At 54.9% G+C, this 23,599-nt stretch overlaps 1 protein-coding gene across 1 annotated transcript in view; it reads left to right on the top strand.

Annotated features, from left to right (window-relative positions):
- Window positions 1-12,406: 12,406 nt before the first annotated feature.
- Window positions 12,407-23,599, top strand: part of TEX30 (testis expressed 30) — a 26,203-nt gene continuing 15,010 nt past the window's right edge. The window contains exon 1 of the mRNA XM_076071015.1: window positions 12,407-13,021. Coding sequence (XP_075927130.1) covers window positions 12,983-13,021 — 39 coding nt within the window. The 5' untranslated portion in view covers window positions 12,407-12,982. The remainder of the gene's footprint in view (window positions 13,022-23,599) is intronic.

Genomic DNA, 23,599 nt, shown 5'->3' with positions numbered 1-23,599 from the left:
TCACTATAGCTACAGAGGGCCCTACAGTCAGAGAGGGCCCTATAGCTACAGAGGGCCCTACAGCCAGAGAGGTCACTATAGCTACAGAGGGCCCTACAGTCAGAGAGGTCACTATAGCTACAGAGGGCCCTACAGTCAGAGAGGGCCCTATAGCTAGAGGGCCCTACATTCAGAGAGGGCCCTACAGCCAGAGAGGGCCCTCCAGTCAGAGAGGGCCCTACAGCCAGAGAGGTCACTATAGCTATAGAGGGTCCTACAGTCAGAGAGGGCCCTACAGCCAGAGAGGGCCCTACAGTCAGAGAGGGCCCTACAGTCAGAGAGGTCACTATAGCTACAGAGGGCCTTACAGTCAGAGAGGTCACTATAGCTACAGAGGGCCCTACAGTCAGAGAGGTCACTATAGCTACAGAGGGCCCTACAGTCAGAGAGGGCCCTACAGCCAGAGAGGTCACTATAGCTACAGAGGGCCCTACAGCCAGAGAGGGCCCTACAGTCAGAGAGGGCCCTACAGCCAGAGAGGTCACTATAGCTACAGAGGGCCCTACAGCCAGAGAGGTTACTATAGCTACAGAGGGCCCTACAGCCAGAGAGGTCACTATAGCTACAGAGGGCCCTACAGTCAGAGAGGGCCCTACAGCCAGAGAGGGCCCTACAGTCAGAGAGGGCCCTACAGCCAGAGAGGTCACTATAGCTACAGAGGGCCCTACAGCCAGAGAGGTCACTATAGCTACAGAGGGCCCTACAGCCAGAGAGGTCACTATAGCTATAGAGGGCCCTACAGCCAGAGAGGTCACTATAGCTACAGACGGCCCTACAGCCAGAGAGGGCCCTACAGTCAGAGAGGGCCCTACAGCCAGAGAGGTCACTATAGCTACAGAGGGCCCTACAGCCAGAGAGGTCACTATAGCTACAGAGGGCCCTACAGCCAGAGAGGTCACTATAGCTACAGAGGGCCCTACAGCCGGAGACGGCCCTACAGTGAGAGAGGGCCCTACAGCCAGAGAGGTCACTATAGCTACAGAGGGCCCTACAGCCAGAGAGGGCCCTACAGTCAGAGAGGGCCCTACAGCCAGAGAGGTCACTATAGCTACAGAGGGCCCTACAGCCAGAGAGGTTACTATAGCTACAGAGGGCCCTACAGCCAGAGAGGTCACTATAGCTACAGAGGGCCCTACAGTCAGAGAGGGCCCTACAGCCAGAGAGGGCCCTACAGTCAGAGAGGGCCCTACAGCCAGAGAGGTCACTATAGCTACAGAGGGCCCTACAGCCAGAGAGGTCACTATAGCTACAGAGGGCCCTACAGCCAGAGAGGTCACTATAGCTATAGAGGGCCCTACAGCCAGAGAGGTCACTATAGCTACAGAGGGCCCTACAGCCAGAGAGGGCCCTACAGTCAGAGAGGGCCCTACAGCCAGAGAGGTCACTATAGCTACAGAGGGCCCTACAGCCAGAGAGGTCACTATAGCTACAGAGGGCCCTACAGCCGGAGACGGCCCTACAGTAAGAGAGGGCCCTACAGCCAGAGAGGTCACTATAGCTACAGAGGGCCCTACAGCCAGAGAGGTCACTATAGCTACAGAGGGCCCTACAGCCAGAGAGGTCACTATAGCTACAGAGGGCCCTACAGCCAGAGAGGTCACTATAGCTACAGAGGGCCCTACAGCCAGAGAGGTCACTATAGCTACAGACGGCCCTACAGCCAGAGAGGTCACTATAGCTACAGAGGGCCCTACAGTCAGAGAGGGCCCTATAGCTACAGAGGGCCCTACAGTCAGAGAGGTCACTATAGCTACAGAGGGCCCTACAGCCAGAGAGGGCCCTACAGTCAGAGAGGACCCTACAGCCAGAGAGGTCACTATAGCTACAGAGGGCCCTACAGTCAGAGAGGTCACTATAGCTACAGAAGGCCCTACAGTCAGAGAGGTCACTATAGCTACAGAGGGCCCTACAGTCAGAGAGGTCACTATAGCTACAGAGGGCCCGACAGCCAGAGAGGTCACTATAGCTACAGAGGGCCCTACAGTCAGAGGTCACTATAGCTACAGAGGGCCCTACAGTCAGAGAGGGCCCTACAGCCAGAGAGGTCACTACAGCTACAGAGGGCCCTACAGTCAGAGAGGTCACTATAGCTACAGAGGGCCCTACAGCCAGAGAGGTCACTATAACTACAGAGGGCCCTACAGTCAGAGAGGTCACTATAGCTACAGAGGGCCCTACAGCCAGAGAGGTCACTATAGCTACAGAGGACCCTACAGTCAGAGAGGTCACTATAGCTACAGAGGGCCCTACAGCCAGAGAGGGCCCTACAGTCAGAGAGGTCACTATAGCTACAGAGGGCCCTACAGCCAGAGAAGGCCCTACAGTCAGAGAGGGCCCTATAGCTACAGAGGGCCCTACAGTCAGAGAGGGCCCTACAGCCAGAGAGGTCACTATAGCTACAGAGGGCCCTACAGTCAGAGAGGTCACTATAGCTACAGAGGGCCCTACAGCCAGAGAGGTCACTATAACTACAGAGGGCCCTACAATCAGAGAGGTCACTATAGCTACAGAGGGCCCTACAGTCAGAGAGGTCACTATAGCTACAGAGGGCCCTACAGCCAGAGAGGTCACTATAGCTACAGAGGGCCCTACAGCCAGAGAGGTCACTATAGCTACAGAGGGCCCTACAGTCAGAGAGGGCCCTATAGCTACAGAGGGCCCTACAGTCAGAGAGGACACTATAGCTACAGAGGGCCCTACAGTCAGAGAGGGCCCTACAGCCAGAGAGGTCACTATAGCTACAGAGGGCCCTACAGTCAGAGAGGTCACTATAGCTACAGAGGGCCCTACAGCCAGAGAGGTCACTATAACTACAGAGGGCCCTACAGTCAGAGAGGTCACTATAGCTACAGAGGGCCCTACAGCCAGAGAGGTCACTATAGCTACAGAGGGCCCTACAGTCAGAGAGGTCACTATAGCTACAGAGGGCCCTACAGCCAGAGAGGTCACTATAGCTTCAGAGGGCCCTACAGTCAGAGAGGGCCCTATAGCTACAGAGGGCCCTACAGCCAGAGAGGTCACTATAGCTATAGAGGGCCCTACAGTCAGAGAGGTCACTATAGCTACAGAGGGCCCTACAGTCAGAGAGGGCCCTATAGCTAGAGGGCCCTACATTCAGAGAGGGCCCTACAGCCAGAGAGGGCCCTCCAGTCAGAGAGGGCCCTACAGCCAGAGAGGTCACTATAGCTATAGAGGGTCCTACAGTCAGAGAGGGCCCTACAGCCAGAGAGGGCCCTACAATCAGAGAGGGCCCTACAGTCAGAGAGGTCACTATAGCTACAGAGGGCCTTACAGTCAGAGAGGTCACTATAGCTACAGAGGGCCCTACAGTCAGAGAGGTCACTATAGCTACAGAGGGCCCTACAGTCAGAGAGGGCCCTACAGCCAGAGAGGTCACTATAGCTACAGAGGGCCCTACAGCCAGAGAGGGCCCTACAGTCAGAGAGGGTCCTATAGCCAGAGAGATCACTATAGCTACAGAGGGCCCTACAGCCAGAGAGGGCCCTACAGTCAGAGAGGGCCCTACAGCCAGAGAGGTCACTATAGCTACAGAGGGCCCTACAGCCAGAGAGGTTACTATAGCTACAGAGGGCCCTACAGCCAGAGAGGTCACTATAGCTACAGAGGGCCCTACAGTCAGAGAGGGCCCTACAGCCAGAGAGGGCCCTACAGTCAGAGAGGGCCCTACAGCCAGAGAGGTCACTATAGCTACAGAGGGCCCTACAGCCAGAGAGGTCACTATAGCTACAGAGGGCCCTACAGCCAGAGAGGTCACTATAGCTACAGAGGGCCCTACAGCCAGAGAGGTCACTATAGCTACAGAGGGCCCTACAGCCAGAGAGGGCCCTACAGTCAGAGAGGGCCCTACAGCCAGAGAGGTCACTATAGCTACAGAGGGCCCTACAGCCAGAGAGGTCACTATAGCTACAGAGGGCCCTACAGCCAGAGACGGCCCTACAGTGAGAGAGGGCCCTACAGCCAGAGAGGTCACTATAGCTACAGAGGGCCCTACAGCCAGAGAGGTCACTATAGCTACAGAGGGCCCTACAGCCAGAGAGGTCACTATAGCTACAGAGGGCCCTACAGCCAGAGAGGTCACTATAGCTACAGATGGCCCTACAGCCAGAGAGATCACTATAGCTACAGAGGGCCCTACAGCCAGAGAGGTCACTATAGCTACAGAGGGCCCTACAGCCAGAGAGGTCACTATAGCTACAGACGGCCTTACAGCCAGAGAGGTCACTATAGCTACAGAGGGCCCTACAGTCAGAGAGGGCCCTATAGCTACAGAGGGCCCTACAGTCAGAGAGGTCACTATAGCTACAGAGGGCCCTACAGCCAGAGAGGGCCCTACAGTCAGAGAGGACCCTACAGCCAGAGAGGTCACTATAGCTACAGAGGGCCCTACAGTCAGAGAGGTCACTATAGCTACAGAAGGCCCTACAGTCAGAGAGGTCACTATAGCTACAGAGGGCCCTACAGTCAGAGAGGTCACTATAGCTACAGAGGGCCCTACAGTCAGAGAGGTCACAGAGCTACAGAGGGCCCTACAGTCAGAGAGGGCCCTACAGCCAGAGAGGTCACTATAGCTACAGAGGGCCCTACAGCCAGAGAGGTCACTACAGCTACAGAGGGCCCTACAGCCAGAGAAGTCACTATAGCTACAGAGGTCACTATAGCTACAGAGGGCCCTACAGTCAGAGAGGGCCCTATAGCTACAGAGGTCCCTACAGCCAGAGAGGTCTCTACATCCAAAGAGGTACCTACAGCCAGAGAGGTCCCTACAGCCAGAGAGGTCACTATAGCTACAGAGGGCCCTACAGCCAGAGAGGTCACTATAGCTACAGAGGGCCCTACAGTCAGAGAGGTCACTATAGCTACAGAGGGCCCTACAGCCAGAGAGGGCCCTACAGTCAGAGAGGTCACTATAGCTACAGAGGGCCCTACAGCCAGAGAAGGCCCTACAGTCAGAGAGGGCCCTATAGCTACAGAGGGCCCTACAGTCAGAGAGGACACTATAGCTACAGAGGGCCCTACAGTCAGAGAGGGCCCTACAGCCAGAGAGGTCACTATAGCTACAGAGGGCCCTACAGTCAGAGAGGTCACTATAGCTACAGAGGGCCCTACAGCCAGAGAGGTCACTATAACTACAGAGGGCCCTACAATCAGAGAGGTCTTCTTTGGTTCTTTCGGTAAAGTCACGTAGAATGAGAATAAAATAATAAATTGATAAAATAAAATAACACAATAATATTCTCACGACGTTTCGGCCACAACACAAGCGGCCTTCATCAGGTGAAGGGGGCGAGACTGTCTGGTAGGACAGCGCTGGAGTGAGAGAGCCACGTTCAGATCACGGCTTTTAAGCCTCAAATTTCCGTACCACGGATAGCTACGGGCCCCGTTCAGACGGACGAGTTCGTCCATGGTCGGAACAGAGGAGGGGGAGAGAGACAGCTGCGAAGCCCTAGTATACTCCATGTTGTAAACCATACCATTAACCGTGGTGTGAGAGGTATTAAGAGGCAATGCTGGCGAAAGAGCTGCGGTCTGAAGGTCATCGTAAAATTACAATTAATTAAGAACAGAAATGATTTAACACATCTTTCCAGTGGTTACTAAGCCTGAATCCATCTTCTCGGTTGAAATTGTCTCTGTGCTTGTATATGTGAATGGCCTCATGAACGAATCTCTCATGGTAGCCAGTTGGTTTGCAAAGAACCTCCGTCTTGGAGAAGTCAATGTCATGTGAGCCCACTGAATTGTAACAGTGATCTGCCACGGCAGAGGAGTTCGTCTTACCGTGTTTCAAGTCTGCTTTATGTTCGCGGATGCGGTCCGAGATATGTCTTTTGGTTTCTCCAATGTAGCTACTACCACAGAGGCACTTTAGTTTGTAAACGCCCGGGTACTGTATGTCTGGAAGAGCATCTTTTACAGATGGAACTAAATCACGGATTTTGTGTACTGTGTTGAATCGGACCTGGATCTTGTGTTTATTCAGGATTTTGGAGATCTTTTTAGTGACCCCTGCAATGTAGGGTAAGGTGATGGTTTTGAGTGGCTCCACAAGAGGATCCTTCTTCATGACTGGAGTGATGGCTTTGCGGATTGTGTAGTCGGAGTAGCCATTAGCCCTGAGAGCCTGGTGTACGTGCTTGAGTTCACTGGTAATGTGTTCCTGGTCGGAAATGCATTGGGCTCTATGGTATAGAGTCTTGATGAGGCAGTTCTTCTGGGATGGATGGTGGTGGGAATCCGGTTTCAAGTAAGCATCTGTATGGGTAGCTTTCCTGTAGACAGAGTGGCTCATTGAACCATCATGTCTCCTTTTAATTAAGACATCCAGAAAGGGTAGTTTGCCATCTTTTTCGACCTCCATGGTAAATCTGATGGCTGGGTGTATGGAATTGATGTGGTCGCGGAATTGGTCTAGAGCAGGCTGGCCATGTGGCCAGATGACAAAGGTGTCATCAACGTACCTCTTCCATAAGGTCGGGCGTAGAGTGGCAGTCTGGATGGCGTCAGTTTCAAATTTTTCCATGAATACGTTGGCTACAACCGGAGATAGGGGGGAGCCCATTGGGGTGCCCTCAGTTTGTTTGTAGAAAGTTCCATTCCAGGTGAAGTATGTGTTGGTTAAGCAATGTCTCACCAGGGGGGGTACATCAGTATGCAGTCCTTGATGAACCAGGTCTTCAATGATAGCGATGGTGTCAGGTACCGGGACTTTGGTGAACAAGGACACCACATCAAAACTGACAAGCAGGTCGTTTGGGGACAGGGAAATGTCTTTGATTGTCGATACCAGGTGAGTAGAATTTAGTACCGCAGAGGTGGTTTTTCCAGTGAAAGGTCGCAGTATATCAGCCAGAAAACGTGCCAGTTTGTAGGTGGGGGAGCTGATAGTAGAGACGATGGGACGAAGGGGTGTATCTTCTTTGTGTATCTTTGGAAGGCCATATAATCTTGGTGGTCTGGCAGCAGAGGGTTTCAACGAGAACTGTTTGTTCTCATCAATTAATGCTGTTGAATCAACAGCATTAATAGATACACCCCTTCGTCCCATCGTCTCTACTATCAGCTCCCCCACCTACAAACTGGCACGTTTTCTGGCTGATATACTGCGACCTTTCACTGGAAAAACCACCTCTGCGGTACTAAATTCTACTCACCTGGTATCGACAATCAAAGACATTTCCCTGTCCCCAAACGACCTGCTTGTCAGTTTTGATGTGGTGTCCTTGTTCACCAAAGTCCCGGTACCTGACACCATCGCTATCATTGAAGACCTGGTTCATCAAGGACTGCATACTGATGTACCCCCCCTGGTGAGACATTGCTTAACCAACACATACTTCACCTGGAATGGAACTTTCTACAAACAAACTGAGGGCACCCCAATGGGCTCCCCCCTATCTCCGGTTGTAGCCAACGTATTCATGGAAAAATTTGAAACTGACGCCATCCAGACTGCCACTCTACGCCCGACCTTATGGAAGAGGTACGTTGATGACACCTTTGTCATCTGGCCACATGGCCAGCCTGCTCTAGACCAATTCCGCGACCACATCAATTCCATACACCCAGCCATCAGATTTACCATGGAGGTCGAAAAAGATGGCAAACTACCCTTTCTGGATGTCTTAATTAAAAGGAGACATGATGGTTCAATGAGCCACTCTGTCTACAGGAAAGCTACCCATACAGATGCTTACTTGAAACCGGATTCCCACCACCATCCATCCCAGAAGAACTGCCTCATCAAGACTCTATACCATAGAGCCCAATGCATTTCCGACCAGGAACACATTACCAGTGAACTCAAGCACGTACACCAGGCTCTCAGGGCTAATGGCTACTCCGACTACACAATCCGCAAAGCCATCACTCCAGTCATGAAGAAGGATCCTCTTGTGGAGCCACTCAAAACCATCACCTTACCCTACATTGCAGGGGTCACTAAAAAGATCTCCAAAATCCTGAATAAACACAAGATCCAGGTCCGATTCAACACAGTACACAAAATCCGTGATTTAGTTCCATCTGTAAAAGATGCTCTTCCAGACATACAGTACCCGGGCGTTTACAAACTAAAGTGCCTCTGTGGTAGTAGCTACATTGGAGAAACCAAAAGACATATCTCGGACCGCATCCGCGAACATAAAGCAGACTTGAAACACGGTAAGACGAACTCCTCTGCCGTGGCAGATCACTGTTACAATTCAGTGGGCTCACATGACATTGACTTCTCCAAGACGGAGGTTCTTTGCAAACCAACTGGCTACCATGAGAGATTCGTTCATGAGGCCATTCACATATACAAGCACAGAGACAATTTCAACCGAGAAGATGGATTCAGGCTTAGTAACCACTGGAAAGATGTGTTAAATCATTTCTGTTCTTAATTAATTGTAATTTTACGATGACCTTCAGACCGCAGCTCTTTCGCCAGCATTGCCTCTTAATACCTCTCACACCACGGTTAATGGTATGGTTTACAACATGGAGTATACTAGGGCTTCGCAGCTGTCTCTCTCCCCCTCCTCTGTTCCGACCATGGACGAACTCGTCCGTCTGAACGGGGCCCGTAGCTATCCGTGGTACGGAAATTTGAGGCTTAAAAGCCGTGATCTGAACGTGGCTCTCTCACTCCAGCGCTGTCCTACCAGACAGTCTCGCCCCCTTCACCTGATGAAGGCCGCTTGTGTTGTGGCCGAAACGTCGTGAGAATATTATTGTGTTATTTTATTTTATCAATTTATTATTTTATTCTCATTCTACGTGACTTTACCGAAAGAACCAAAGAAGATGAATCATTGCAGTCACGAAAGCTTTAAATCGAAATCAGAGAGGTCACTATAACTACAGAGGGCCCTACAGTCAGAGAGGTCACTATAGCTACAGAGGGCCCTACAGCCAGAGAGGTCACTATAGCTACAGAGGGCCCTACAGCCAGAGAGGTCACTATAGCTACAGAGGGCCCTACAGTCAGAGAGGGCCCTATAGCTACAGAGGGCCCTACAGTCAGAGAGGACACTATAGCTACAGAGGGCCCTACAGTCAGAGAGGGCCCTACAGCCAGAGAGGTCACTATAGCTACAGAGGGCCCTACAGTCAGAGAGGTCACTATAGCTACAGAGGGCCCTACAGCCAGAGAGGTCACTATAACTACAGAGGGCCCTACAGTCAGAGAGGTCACTATAGCTACAGAGGGCCCTACAGCCAGAGAGGTCACTATAGCTACAGAGGGCCCTACAGTCAGAGAGGTCACTATAGCTACAGAGGGCCCTACAGCCAGAGAGGTCACTATAGCTACAGAGGGCCCTACAGCCAGAGAGGTCACTATAGCTTCAGAGGGCCCTACAGTCAGAGAGGGCCCTATAGCTACAGAGGGCCCTACAGCCAGAGAGGTCACTATAGCTATAGAGGGCCCTACAGTCAGAGAGGTCACTATAGCTACAGAGGGCCCTACAGTCAGAGAGGGCCCTATAGCTAGAGGGCCCTACATTCAGAGAGGGCCCTACAGCCAGAGAGGGCCCTCCAGTCAGAGAGGGCCCTACAGCCAGAGAGGTCACTATAGCTATAGAGGGTCCTACAGTCAGAGAGGGCCCTACAGCCAGAGAGGGCCCTACAATCAGAGAGGGCCCTACAGTCAGAGAGGTCACTATAGCTACAGAGGGCCTTACAGTCAGAGAGGTCACTATAGCTACAGAGGGCCCTACAGTCAGAGAGGTCACTATAGCTACAGAGGGCCCTACAGTCAGAGAGGGCCCTACAGCCAGAGAGGTCACTATAGCTACAGAGGGCCCTACAGCCAGAGAGGGCCCTACAGTCAGAGAGGGTCCTATAGCCAGAGAGATCACTATAGCTACAGAGGGCCCTACAGCCAGAGAGGGCCCTACAGTCAGAGAGGGCCCTACAGCCAGAGAGGTCACTATAGCTACAGAGGGCCCTACAGCCAGAGAGGTTACTATAGCTACAGAGGGCCCTACAGCCAGAGAGGTCACTATAGCTACAGAGGGCCCTACAGTCAGAGAGGGCCCTACAGCCAGAGAGGGCCCTACAGCCAGAGAGGGCCCTACAGCCAGAGAGGTCACTATAGCTACAGAGGGCCCTACAGCCAGAGAGGTCACTATAGCTACAGAGGGCCCTACAGCCAGAGAGGTCACTATAGCTACAGATGGCCCTACAGCCAGAGAGGTCACTATAGCTACAGAGGGCCCTACAGCCAGAGAGGGCCCTACAGTCAGAGAGGGCCCTACAGCCAGAGAGGTCACTATAGCTACAGAGGGCCCTACAGCCAGAGAGGTCACTATAGCTACAGAGGGCCCTACAGCCAGAGACGGCCCTACAGTGAGAGAGGGCCCTACAGCCAGAGAGGTCACTATAGCTACAGAGGGCCCTACAGCCAGAGAGGTCACTATAGCTACAGAGGGCCCTACAGCCAGAGAGGTCACTATAGCTACAGAGGGCCCTACAGCCAGAGAGGTCACTATAGCTACAGATGGCCCTACAGCCAGAGAGATCACTATAGCTACAGAGGGCCCTACAGCCAGAGAGGTCACTATAGCTACAGAGGGCCCTACAGCCAGAGAGGTCACTATAGCTACAGACGGCCTTACAGCCAGAGAGGTCACTATAGCTACAGAGGGCCCTACAGTCAGAGAGGGCCCTATAGCTACAGAGGGCCCTACAGTCAGAGAGGTCACTATAGCTACAGAGGGCCCTACAGCCAGAGAGGGCCCTACAGTCAGAGAGGACCCTACAGCCAGAGAGGTCACTATAGCTACAGAGGGCCCTACAGTCAGAGAGGTCACTATAGCTACAGAAGGCCCTACAGTCAGAGAGGTCACTATAGCTACAGAGGGCCCTACAGTCAGAGAGGTCACTATAGCTACAGAGGGCCCTACAGTCAGAGAGGTCACTAGAGCTACAGAGGGCCCTACAGTCAGAGAGGGCCCTACAGCCAGAGAGGTCACTATAGCTACAGAGGGCCCTACAGCCAGAGAGGTCACTACAGCTACAGAGGGCCCTACAGCCAGAGAAGTCACTATAGCTACAGAGGTCACTATAGCTACAGAGGGCCCTACAGTCAGAGAGGGCCCTATAGCTACAGAGGTCCCTACAGCCAGAGAGGTCTCTACATCCAAAGAGGTACCTACAGCCAGAGAGGTCCCTACAGCCAGAGAGGTCACTATAGCTACAGAGGGCCCTACAGCCAGAGAGGTCACTATAGCTACAGAGGGCCCTACAGTCAGAGAGGTCACTATAGCTACAGAGGTCACTATAGCTAGAGGTCACTATAGCTACAGAGGGCCCTACAGCCAGAGAGGTCACTATAGCTACAGAGGTCACTATAGCTACAGAGGGCATTCCAGGTGTCTCCTGCTAGTCAGTCTCAGGACCACCAGAAAGGCCACAGACACTCAGACCCCAACTGGGAACAGGAGCCTCTTGAACCATTCCGTGGCCACCTTGTCTCTCTCTCTCTCTCATCTCTCCTCAGCCGAGCTCCCTACCTCACCTCAGCCAGTAGCTCGGCCAACCTTACACCAGCATTAGTTCAAGCAAGCCTGACACTGCTGATGAGACGCCGAATGTCGAAAACGGCTCCAGAGTGCGCTCGTGTTCAACCAATGCTGCTGACATTATGCACTCGCGGAAAGTTCGTGGTGCTGATGGGATGTGGAAGGGGACGTCCATAAATGACGTCACGCGATTTTTGACGATTTTTGACCCCCCACCATGTCACACATCGTCACAAATGTGTGACCCCCCCCCCCATCCCCAGGTGCTGCCCGCTCGTTGGCTGCGCCCCCCCCCCCCTCCTTGGGCGAGGCTCAAGGAGACTCCCGGTGGTCTCCTCTGCGCGGCTCCACAGCGACCCCTGCTGCCGAGACCCCGCGACTCAGTCCCCGGCTCCTCCGTCGAGTGGTGAGCAACAACGCGTCTTGTGGAGCAGTGGATAGAGAATGGCCGCTGCTGGTGCTGCTGACGGTGCGGAACGCAGCCACGATGAGGTAGACTTGCATCATCACGCACGCAGCTCTTAACACAATTATTTTAAACAATATAATAAATGGAAGTATTGAATATATATATTTTTTACACATCCTATCAGCCAAGCGGCCTTCTGGGAGTGCATTTTTAGTTTCTAAGCACCAACATTTTAATAGCAAAATGTCATACATGTCAACCCCTTATCAGTGCCCTACCTTATTACAGACCAGACCCTATTGGTCACCCCGTGCCCCTTATAAAACTCGACGTTCATCCTACAAAGTCCCATCACAAGGGAGAAACACAACTAAAATAGACAAACTATTTTTGTTGCCCGTATTGAAACGGCTGTACGCCGTACGGACCTGAAAACTCAATTTCCCCCTCCAAGAACACGGGGTGGGTAAACCGTGATGGGTCGACAGCGACGACATCCCGAACCGGTTTCTTAAACAGCTGAGAGAACGCGCACAGGCGAGAGGAGAGACACCGTCAGGGACTGCTCAGAGAAGCGAGCGGAACTCGGGCAGGACGCGCCACGGTCGTGGAGGGGACAGCGACAGCGGTCTGGAATCGCGAAGGGGCGCGCACGACAGCCAGGAGCGTCCACCGTGGAGACGGAGCGATGGGAATCCAGCGCGCGAGACGGAGCTGCATCCGATTCTCGAACATCGCAGGCCCCACGGGAGATCTCGCCGGCTTGCAGGGAGGCGTTCGTCGATTGACCGTGGCCCGTGGCGACGATGACGGCGAGGGCAAAGACTCGCGAATGGAATGAACGAGTTTACAAAAACATTAGAAAAAGACGCAGAGAAAAAAACAAATCGAGCGTGGCTCATCCAGCGTGACGTCACCCGCTTCGGAAGTCGTGCGGGGTGACGTCACGCAGTTAGAACTCAAGCGCGCGCGCCGCGGAAGAGCCGAGAGGGGGCAGAGAGCGATGGGGGAGAGCGGCGAGGAGCCGCCGCTGATGAGCCACGTACGACCCCCCCCCACTCCCACTCTTGCTGTTGTACACCCCCCCCCCCCGTGTCAGTGGCATCAGGGCGCGATGCGGTAGAGTGTGGGCTCGGGGTAGGGGTGGAGTGTGTGGTCGGGGTAGAGTGTGTGGTAGGGGTAGAGTGTGTGGTAGCGGTAGGGGTGGAGTTTGTGTTAGGGGTAGCGGTGGAGTTTGTGGTAGGGGTGGAGTGTGTGGTAGGGGTGGAGTGTGTGGTAGGGGTAGAGTGTGTGGTAGGGGGAGGGGTGGAGTGTGTGGTAGGGGTAGGGGTAGAGTGTGTGGTAGGGGTAGGGGTGGAGTGTGTGGTAGGGTTAGGGGTGGAGTGTGTGGTAGTGGTAGGGGTAGAGTGTGTGGGTAGGGGTAGGGGTGGAGTGTGTGGTTGGGGTAGGGGTGGAGTGTGTGGTAGGGGTGGAGTGTGTGGTAGGGGTAGGGGTGGAGTGTGTGGTAGGGGTAGAGTGTGTGGTAGGGGTAGAGTGTGTGGTAGGGGTGGAGTGTGTGGTAGGGGTAGGGGTGGAGTGTGTGGTAGGGGTAGGGGTGGAGTGTGTGGTAGGGGTAGGGGTAGAGTGTGTGGTAGGGGTAGGGGTGGAGTGTGTGGTAGGGGTAGAGTGTGGGGTAGTGCTAGGGGTGGAGGGTGTGGTAGGGGTGGAATGTGTGGTAGGGGTAGGGGTTGAGTGTGGTAGTGTTAAGGGTGGAGTGTGGTAGTGTTAGGGGTGGAGTGTGGTAGTGTTAGGGGTGGAGTGTGTGGTAGGGTTAGGGGTGGAGTGTGTGGTAGGGTTAGGGGTGGAGTGTGTGGTAGGGTTAGGGGTGGAGTGTGGTAGGGTTAGGAGTGGAGTGTGGTAGTGTTAGGGGTGGAGTGTGTGGTAGGGGTAGGGGTGGAGTGTGTGGTAGGGGTAGGGGTGGAGTGTGTGGTAGGGGTAGAGTGTGTGGTAGGGGTAGGGGTGGAGTGTGTGGTAGGGGTAGGGGTAGAGTGTGGGGTAGTGCTAGGGGTGGAGTGTGTGGTAGGGGTGGAATGTGTGGTAGGGGTAGGGGTGGAGTGTGGTAGTGTTAAGGGTGGAGTGTGGTAGTGTTAGGGGTGGAGTGTGGTAGTGTTAGGGGTGGAGTGTGTGGTAGGGTTAGGGGTGGAGTGTGTGATAGGGTTAGGGGTGGAGTGTGTGGTAGGGTTAGGGGTGGAGTGGGGTAGGGTTAGGGGTGGAGTGTGGTAGTGTTAGGGGTGGAGTGTGTGGTAGGGGTAGGGGTGGAGTGTGTGGTAGGGGTGGAGTGTGTGGTAGGGGTGGAGTGTGTGGTAGGGGTGGAGTGTGTGGTAGGGTAGGGGTAGAGTGTGTGGTAGGGGTGGAGTGTGTGGTAGTGTTAAGGGTGGAGTGTGGTAGTGTTAGGGGTGGAGTGTGGTAGTGTTTGGGGTGGAGTGTGTGGTAAGGGTGGAGTGTGTGGTAGTGTTAAGGGTGGAGTGTGTGGTAGGGGTAGGGGTGGAATGTGTGGTAGGGGTAGGGGTGGAGTGTGTGGTAGGGGTAGGGGTAGAGTGTGGGGTAGTGCTAGGGGTGGAGTGTGTGGTAGGGGTGGAATGTGTGGTAGGGGTGGAGTGTGGTAGGGTTAAGGGTGGAGTGTGGTAGTGTTAGGGGTGGAGTGTGGTAGTGTTAGGGGTGGAGTGTGTGGTAGGGTTAGGGTGGAGTGTGTGGTATGGTTAGGGGTGGAGTGTGTGGTAGGGTTAGGGGTGGAGTGTGGTAGGGTTAGGGGTGGAGTGTGGTAGTGTTAGGGGTGAAGTGTGTGTAGGGGTAGGGGTGGAGTGTGTGGTAGGGGTGGAATGTGTGGTAGGGGTGGAGTGTGGTAGGGTTAAGGGTGGAGTGTGGTAGTGTTAGGGTGGAGTGTGGTAGTGTTAGGGGTGGAGTGTGTGGTAGGGTTAGGGGTGGAGTGTGTGGTATGGTTAGGGGTGGAGTGTGTGGTAGGGTTAGGGGTGGAGTGTGGTAGGGTTAGGAGTGGAGTGTGGTAGTGTTAGGGGTGGAGTGTGTGGTAGGGGTAGGGGTGGAGTGTGTGGTAGGGGTAGGGGTGGAGTGTGTGGTAGGGGTAGAGTGTGTGGTAGGGGTGGAGTGTGTGGTAGGGGTAGGGGTAGAGTGTGGGGTAGTGCTAGGGGTGGAGTGTGTGGTAGGGGTGGAATGTGTGGTAGGGGTAGGGGTGGAGTGTGGTAGTGTTAAGGGTGGAGTGTGGTAGTGTTAGGGGTGGAGTGTGGTAGTGTTAGGGGTGGAGTGTGTGGTAGGGTTAGGGGTGGAGTGTGTGATAGGGTTAGGGGTGGAGTGTGTGGTAGGGTTAGGGGTGGAGTGGGGTAGGGTTAGGGGTGGAGTGTGGTAGTGTTAGGGGTGGAGTGTGTGGTAGGGGTAGGGGTGGAGTGTGTGGTAGGGGTGGAGTGTGTGGTAGGGGTGGAGTGTGTGGTAGGGGTGGAGTGTGTGGTAGGGGTAGGGGTAGAGTGTGTGGTAGGGGTGGAGTGTGTGGTAGTGTTAAGGGTGGAGTGTGGTAGTGTTAGGGGTGGAGTGTGGTAGTGTTTGGGGTGGAGTGTGTGGTAGGGGTGGAGTGTGTGGTAGTGTTAAGGGTGGAGTGTGTGGTAGGGGTAGGGTGGAATGTGTGGTAGGGGTAGGGGTGGAGTGTGTGGTAGGGGTAGGGGTAGAGTGTGGGGTAGTGCTAGGGGTGGAGTGTGTGGTAGGGGTGGAATGTGTGGTAGGGGTGGAGTGTGGTAGGGTTAAGGGTGGAGTGTGGTAGTGTTAGGGGTGGAGTGTGGTAGTGTTAGGGGTGGAGTGTGTGGTAGGGTTAGGGGTGGAGTGTGTGGTATGGTTAGGGGTGGAGTGTGTGGTAGGGTTAGGGGTGGAGTGTGGTAGGGTTAGGGGTGGAGTGTGGTAGTGTTAGGGGTGAAGTGTGTGGTAGGGGTAGGGGTGGAGTGTGTGGTAGGAGTGTAGTGTGTGGTAGGGGTGGAGTGTGTGGTAGGGGTAGGGGTGGAGTGTGTGGTAGTGTTAAGGGTGGAGTGTGTGGTAGGGGTAGGGGTGGAGTGTGTGGTAGTGTTAGGGGTGGAGTGTGGTAGTGTTAGGGGTGGAGTGTGCTAGTGTTAGGGGTGGAGTGTGGTAGTGTTTGGGGTGGAGTGTGGTACTGTTTGGGGTGGGAGTGTGTGGTAGGGGTGGAGTGTGTGGTAGTGTTAGGGTGGAGTGTGGTAGTGTTAAGGGTAGAGTGTGGTAGTGTTATGGGTTTGTGTGTGGTAGTGTTGGAGTGTGGTAGTGTTTAAGGGTGGAGTGTGTGGTAGGGGTGGAGTGTGTGGTAGGGGTGGAGTGTGTGGTAGGGGTAGGGGTAGAGTGTGTGGTAGGGGTAGGGGTGGAGTGTGTGGTAGGGGTGGAGTGTGTGGTAGGGGTGGAGTGTGTGGTAGGGGTAGGGGTAGAGTGTGTGGTAGGGGTAGGGGTAGAGTGTGGGATATTGCTAGGGGTGGAGTGTGTGGTAGGGGTGGAATGTGTGGTAGGGGTAGGGGTGGAGTGTGGTAGTGTTAAGGGTGGAGTGTGGTAGTGTTAGGGGTGGAGTGTGGTAGTGTTAGGGGTGGAGTGTGTGGTAGGGTTAGGGGTGGAGTGTGTGTTAGGGTTAGGGGTGGAGTGTGTGGTAGGGTTACGGGGTGGAGTGTGGTAGGGTTAGGGGTGGAGTGTGGTAGTGTTAGGGTGGAGTGTGTGGTAGGGGTAGGGGTGGAGTGTGTGGTAGGGGTGGAGTGTGTGGTAGGGGTAGGGGTAGAGTGTGTGGTAGGGGTGGAGTGTGTGGTAGTGTTAAGGGTGGAGTATGGTAGTGTTAGGGGTGGAGTGTGGTAGTGTTTGGGGTGGAGTGTGTGGTAGGGGTGGAATGTGTGGTAGGGGTAGGGGTGGAGTGTGGTAGTGTTAAGGGTGGAGTGTGGTAGTGTTAGGGGTGGAGTGCGGTAGTGTTAGGGGTGGAGTGTGTGGTAGGGTTAGGGGTGGAGTGTGTGATAGGGTTAGGGGTGGAGTGTGTGGTAGGGTTAGGGGTGGAGTGGGGTAGGGTTAGGGGTGGAGTGTGGTAGTGTTAGGGGTGGAGTGTGTGGTAGGGGTAGGGGTGGAGTGTGTGGTAGGGGTGGAGTGTGTGGTAGGGGTGGAGGTGTGTGGTAGGGGTGGAGTGTGTGGTAGGGGTAGGGGTAGAGTGTGTGGTAGGGGTGGAGTGTGTGGTAGTGTTAAGGGTGGAGTGTGGTAGTGTTAGGGGTGGAGTGTGGTAGTGTTTGGGGTGGAGTGTGTGGTAGGGGTGGAGTGTGTGGTAGTGTTAAGGGTGGAGTGTGTGGTAGGGGTAGGGGTGGAATGTGTGGTAGGGGTAGGGGTGGAGTGTGTGGTAGGGGTAGGGGTAGAGTGTGGGGTAGTGCTAGGGGTGGAGTGTGTGGTAGGGGTGGAATGTGTGGTAGGGGTGGAGTGTGGTAGGGTTAAGGGTGGAGTGTGGTAGTGTTAGGGGTGGAGTGTGGTAGTGTTAGGGGTGGAGTGTGTGGTAGGGTTAGGGGTGGAGTGTGTGGTATGGTTAGGGGTGGAGTGTGTGGTAGGGTTAGGGGTGGAGTGTGGTAGGGTTAGGGGTGGAGTGTGGTAGTGTTAGGGGTTAAGTGTGTGGTAGGGGTAGGGGTGGAGTGTGTGGTAGGAGTGTAGTGTGTGGTAGGGGTGGAGTGTGTGGTAGGGGTAGGGGTGGAGTGTGTGGTAGTGTTAAGGGTGGAGTGTGTGGTAGGGTAGGGGTGGAGTGTGTGGTAGTGTTAGGGGTGGAGTGTGGTAGTGTTAGGGGTGGAGTGTGCTAGTGTTAGGGGTGGAGTGTGGTAGTGTTTGGGGTGGAGTGTGGTACTGTTTGGGGTGGAGTGTGTGGTAGGGGTGGAGTGTGTGGTAGTGTTAGGGGTGGAGTGTGGTAGTGTTAAGGGTAGAGTGTGGTAGTGTTATGGGTGTAGTGTGTGGTAGTGTTGGAGTGTGGTAGTGTTAAGGGTGGAGTGTGTGGTAGGGGTGGAGTGTGTGGTAGGGGTGGAGTGTGTGTAGGGGTAGGGGTAGAGTGTGTGGTAGAGGTAGGGGTGGAGTGTGTGGTAGGGGTGGAGTGTGTGGTAGGGGTGGAGTGTGTGGTAGGGGTAGGGGTAGAGTGTGTGGTAGGGGTAGGGGTAGAGTGTGTGGTAGGGGTAGGGGTGGAGTGTGTGGTAGGGGTAGGGGTAGAGTGTGGGATATTGCTAGGGGTGGAGTGTGTGGTAGGGGTGGAATGTGTGGTAGGGGTAGGGGTGGAGTGTGGTAGTGTTAAGGGTGGAGTGTGGTAGTGTTAGGGGTGGAGTGTGGTAGTGTTAGGGGTGGAGTGTGTGGTAGGGTTAGGGGTGGAGTGTGTGTTAGGGTTAGGGGTGGAGTGTGTGGTAGGGTTAGGGGTGGAGTGTGGTAGGGTTAGGGGTGGAGTGTGGTAGTGTTAGGGGTGGAGTGTGTGGTAGGGGTAGGGCTGGAGTGTGTGGTAGGGGTGGAGTGTGTGGTAGGGGTAGGGGTAGAGTGTGTGGTAGGGGTGGAGTGTGTGGTAGTGTTAAGGGTGGAGTATGGTAGTGTTAGGGGTGGAGTGTGGTAGTGTTTGGGGTGGAGTGTGTGGTAGGGGTGGAATGTGTGGTAGGGGTAGGGGTGGAGTGTGGTAGTGTTAAGGGTGGAGTGTGGTAGTGTTAGGGGTGGAGTGCGGTAGTGTTAAGGGGTGGAGTGTGTGGTAGGGTTAGGGGTGGAGTGTGTGATAGGGTTAGGGGTGGAGTGTGTGGTAGGGTTAGGGGTGGAGTGGGGTAGGGTTAGGGGTGGAGTGTGGTAGTGTTAGGGGTGGAGTGTGTGGTAGGGGTAGGGTGGAGTGTGTGGTAGGGGTGGAGTGTGTGGTAGGGGTGGAGTGTGTGGTAGGGGTGGAGTGTGTGGTAGGGGTAGGGGTAGAGTGTGTGGTAGGGGTGGAGTGTGTGGTAGTGTTAAGGGTGGAGTGTGGTAGTGTTAGGGGTGGAGTGTGGTAGTGTTTGGGGTGGAGTGTGTGGTAGGGGTGGAGTGTGTGGTAGTGTTAAGGGTGGAGTGTGTGGTAGGGGTAGGGGTGGAATGTGTGGTAGGGGTAGGGGTGGAGTGTGTGGTAGGGGTAGGGGTAGAGTGTGGGGTAGTGCTAGGGGTGGAGTGTGTGGTAGGGGTGGAAATGTGTGGTGGGGTGGAGTGTGGTAGGGTTAAGGGTGGAGTGTGGTAGTGTTAGGGTGGAGTGTGGTAGTGTTAGGGGTGGAGTGTGTGGTAGGGTTAGGGGTGGAGTGTGGTATGGTTAGGGGTGGAGTGTGTGGTAGGGTTAGGGGTGGAGTGTGGTAGGGTTAGGGGTGGAGTGTGGTAGTGTTAGGGGTGAAGTGTGTGGTAGGGGTAGGGGTGGAGTGTGTGGTAGGAGTGTAGTGTGTGGTAGGGGTGGAGTGTGTGGTAGGGGTAGGGGTGGAGTGTGTGGTAGTGTTAAGGGTGGAGTGTGTGGTAGGGGTAGGGGTGGAGTGTGTGTGGTAGTGTTAGGGGTGGAGTGTGGTAGTGTTAGGGGTGGAGTGTGCTAGTGTTAGGGGTGGAGTGTGGTAGTGTTTGGGGTGGAGTGTGGTAGTGTTTGGGGTGGAGTGTGTGGTAGGGGTGGAGTGTGTGGTAGTGTTAGGGGTGGAGTGTGGTAGTGTTAAGGGTAGAGTGTGGTAGTGTTATGGGTGTAGTGTGTGGTAGTGTTGGAGTGTGGTAGTGTTAAGGGTGGAGTGTGTGGTAGGGGTGGAGTGTGTGGTAGGGGTGGAGTGTGTGTAGGGGTAGGGGTAGAGTGTGTGGTAGGGGTAGGGGTGGAGTGTGTGGTAGGGGTGGAGTGTGTGGTAGGGGTGGAGTGTGTGGTAGGGGTAGGGGTAGAGTGTGTGGTAGGGGTAGGGGTAGAGTGTGTGGTAGGGGTAGGGGTGGAGTGTGTGGTAGGGGTAGGGGTAGAGTGTGGGATATTGCTAGGGGTGGAGTGTGTGGTAGGGGTGGAATGTGTGGTAGGGGTAGGGTGGAGTGTGGTAGTGTTAAGGGTGGAGTGTGGTAGTGTTAGGGGTGGAGTGTGGTAGTGTTAGGGGTGGAGTGTGTGGTAGGGTTAGGGGTGGAGTGTGTGTTAGGGTTAGGGGTGGAGTGTGTGGTAGGGTTAGGGGTGGAGTGTGGTAGGGTTAGGGGTGGAGTGTGTAGTGTTAGGGGTGGAGTGTGTGGTAGGGGTAGGGGTGGAGTGTGTGGTAGGGGTGGAGTGTGTGGTAGGGGTAGGGGTAGAGTGTGTGGTAGGGGTGGAGTGTGTGGTAGTGTTAAGGGTGGAGTATGGTAGTGTTAGGGGTGGAGTGTGGTAGTGTTTGGGGTGGAGTGTGTGGTAGGGGTGGAGTGTGTGGTAGTGTTAAGGGTGGAGTGTGTGGTAGTGTTAGGGGTGGAGTGTGTGGTAGGGTTAGGGGTGGAGTGTGTGATAGGGTTAGGGGTGGAGTGTGTGGTAGGGTTAGGGGTGGAGTGGGGTAGGGTTAGGGGTGGAGTGTGGTAGTGTTAGGGGTGGAGTGTGTGGTAGGGGTAGGGGTGGAGTGTGTGGTAGGGGTGGAGTGTGTGGTAGTGGTGGAGTGTGTGGTAGGGGTAGGGGTAGAGTGTGTGGTAGGGGTGGAGTGTGTGGTAGTGTTAAGGGTGGAGTGTGGTAGTGTTAGGGGTGGAGTGTGGTAGTGTTTGGGGTGGAGTGTGTGGTAGGGGTGGAGTGTGTGGTAGTGTTAAGGGTGGAGTGTGTGGTAGGGGTAGGGGTGGAATGTGTGGTAGGGGTAGGGGTGGAGTGTGTGGTAGGGGTAGGGGTAGAGTGTGGGGTAGTGCTAGGGGTGGAGTGTGTGGTAGGGGTGGAATGTGTGGTAGGGGTGGAGTGTGGTAGGGTTAAGGGTGGAGTGTGGTAGTGTTAGGGGTGGAGTGTGGTAGTGTTAGGGGTGGAGTGTGTGGTAGGGTTAGGGGTGGAGTGTGTGGTATGGTTAGGGGTGGAGTGTGTGGTAGGGTTAGGGGTGGAGTGTGGTAGGGTTAGGGGTGGAGTGTGGTAGTGTTAGGGGTGAAGTGTGTGGTAGGGGTAGGGGTGGAGTGTGTGGTAGGAGTGTAGTGTGTGGTAGGGGTGGAGTGTGTGGTAGGGGTAGGGGTGGAGTGTGTGGTAGTGTTAAGGGTGGAGTGTGTGGTAGGGGTAGGGGTGGAGTGTGTGGTAGTGTTAGGGGTGGAGTGTGGTAGGTTAGGGGGTGGAGTGTGCTAGTGTTAGGGGTGGAGTGTGGTAGTGTTTGGGGTGGAGTGTGGTAGTGTTTGGGGTGGAGTGTGTGGTAGGGGTGGAGTGTGTGGTAGTGTTAGGGGTGGAGTGTGGTAGTGTTAAGGGTAGAGTGTGGTAGTGTTATGGGTGTAGTGTGTGGTAGTGTTGGAGTGTGGTAGTGTTAAGGGTGGAGTGTGTGGTAGGGGTGGAGTGTGTGGTAGGGGTGGAGTGTGTGGTAGGGGTAGGGGTAGAGTGTGTGGTAGGGGTAGGGTGGAGGTGTGTGGTAGGGGTGGAGTGTGTGGTAGGGGTGGAGTGTGTGGTAGGGGTAGGGGTAGAGTGTGTGGTAGGGGTAGGGGTAGAGTGTGTGGTAGGGGTAGGGGTGGAGTGTGTGGTAGGGGTAGGGGTAGAGTGTGGGATATTGCTAGGGATGGAGTGTGTGGTAGGGGTGGAATGTGTGGTAGGGGTAGGGGTGGAGTGGTAGTGTTAAGGGTGGAGTGTGGTAGTGTTAAGGGGTGGAGTGTGGTAGTGTTAGGGGTGGAGTGTGGTAGGGTTAGGGGGGAGTGTGGTAGTGTTAGGGGTGGAGTGTGTGGTAGGGGTAGGGGTGGTGTGTGGTAGGGGTGGAGTGTGTGGTAGGGGTAGGGGTAGAGTGTGTGGTAGGGGTAGAGTGTGTGGTAGTGTTAAGGGTGGAGTATGGTAGTGTTAGGGGTGGAGTGTGGTAGTGTTTGGGGTGGAGTGTGTGGTAGGGGTGGAGTGTGTGGTAGTGTTAAGGGTGGAGTGTGTGGTAGGGGTAGGGGTGGAATGTGTGGTAGGGGTAGGGGTGGAGTGTGTGGTAGGGGTAGGGGTAGAGTGTGGGGTAGTGCTAGGGGTGGAGTGTGTGGTAGGGGTGGAATGTGTGGTAGGGGTAGGGGTGGAGTGTGGTAGTGTTAAGGGTGGAGTGTGGTAGTGTTAGGGGTGGAGTGTGGTAGTGTTAGGGGTGGAGTGTGTGGTAAGGTTAGGGTGGAGTGTGTGTGTTAGGGTAGGGGTGGAGTGTGGTAGGGTTAGGGGTGGAGTGTGGTAGTGTTAGGGGTGGGGTGTGTGGTAGGGGTAGGGGTGGAGTGTGGTAGGGGTGGAGTGTGTGGTAGGGGTAGAGTGTGTGGTAGGGGTGGAGTGTGGTAGTGTTAAGGGGTGGAGTGTGGTAGTGTTAGGGGTGGAGTGTGTGGTAGTGTTAGGGGTGGAGTGTGGTAGTGTTAGGGGTGGAGTATGGTAGTGTTAGCGGTGGAGTGTGGTAGTGTTTGGGGTGGAGTGTGTGGTAGTGTTAGGGGTGGAGTGTGGTAGTGTTAGGGGTGGAGTATGGTAGTGTGAGCGGCTGAGTGTGGTAGTGTTTGGGTGGATTGTGGTAGTGTTTGGGGTGGAGTGTGTGGTAGGGGTGGAGTGTGTGGTAGTGTTAGGGGTGGAGTGTGGTAGTGTTAAGGGTGGAGTGTGGTAGTGTTATGGGTGTAGTGTGTGGTAGTGGTGGAGTGTGGTAGTGTTAAGGGTGGAGTGTGTGGTAGGGGTGGAGTGTGTGGTAGGGGTAGGGGTGGAGTGTGTGGTAGGGGTGGAGTGTGTGGTAGGGGTAGGGGTAGAGTGTGTGGTAGGGGTGGAGTGTGTGGTAGAGTTAGGGGTGGAGTGTGTGGTAGTGGTAGGGGTGGAGTGTGTGGTAGAGGTAGGGGTGAGTGTGTGGTAGGTGTAGGGGTGGAGTGTGTGGTAGGGGTAGGGGTGGAGTGTGTGGTAGGGGTAGGGGTGGAGTGTGTGGTAGGGGTAGGGGTGGAGTTGTGGGGTAGGGGTAGGTGTAGGAGTGTGGTAGGGTTAGGGGTAGAGTGTGTGGTAGGGGTGGAGTGTGTGGTAGGGGTAGGGGTGGAGTGTGTGGTAGGGGTAGGGGTGGAGTGTGTGGTAGGGGTAGAGTGTGTGGTAGCGGTAGGGGTGGAGTGTGTGGTAGGGGTAGGGGTAGAGTGCTGGGGTGTGCTAGGGTGGAGTGTGTGGTAGGGGGTGAGGAGGTGGAATGTGTGGTAGGGGTAGGGGTGGAGTGTGGTAGTGTTAAGGGTGGAGTGTGGTAGGTTAGGGGTGGAGTGTGGTAGTGTTAGGGGTGGAGTGTGTGGGTAGGGTTAGGGGTGGAGTGTGTGGTAGGGTTAGGGGTGGTGTGTGTGGTAGGTTAGGGGTGGAGTGTGGTAGGGGTTAGGGGTGGGAGTGGTGTGTTAGGTGTGTGGTAGGGTTAGGGGTGGAGTGTGTGGTAGGGTTAGGGGGTGGAGTGTGTGGTAGGTTTAGGGGGGGTGGAGTGTGTAGGGTTAGGGGGTGGAGTGTGGTAGGTGTTAGGGGGACCGT

Source organism: Petromyzon marinus, chromosome 31 (genome assembly GCF_048934315.1).
Source record: "Petromyzon marinus isolate PM22_M1 ecotype Great Lakes invasive population chromosome 31, UKy_Petmar_22M1.pri1.0, whole genome shotgun sequence".
NCBI lineage: Eukaryota > Metazoa > Chordata > Hyperoartia > Petromyzontiformes > Petromyzontidae > Petromyzon > Petromyzon marinus.
The sequence above is the reverse complement of the archived record's forward strand: the minus strand, read 5'-3'. Positions and strand labels throughout refer to the sequence as shown.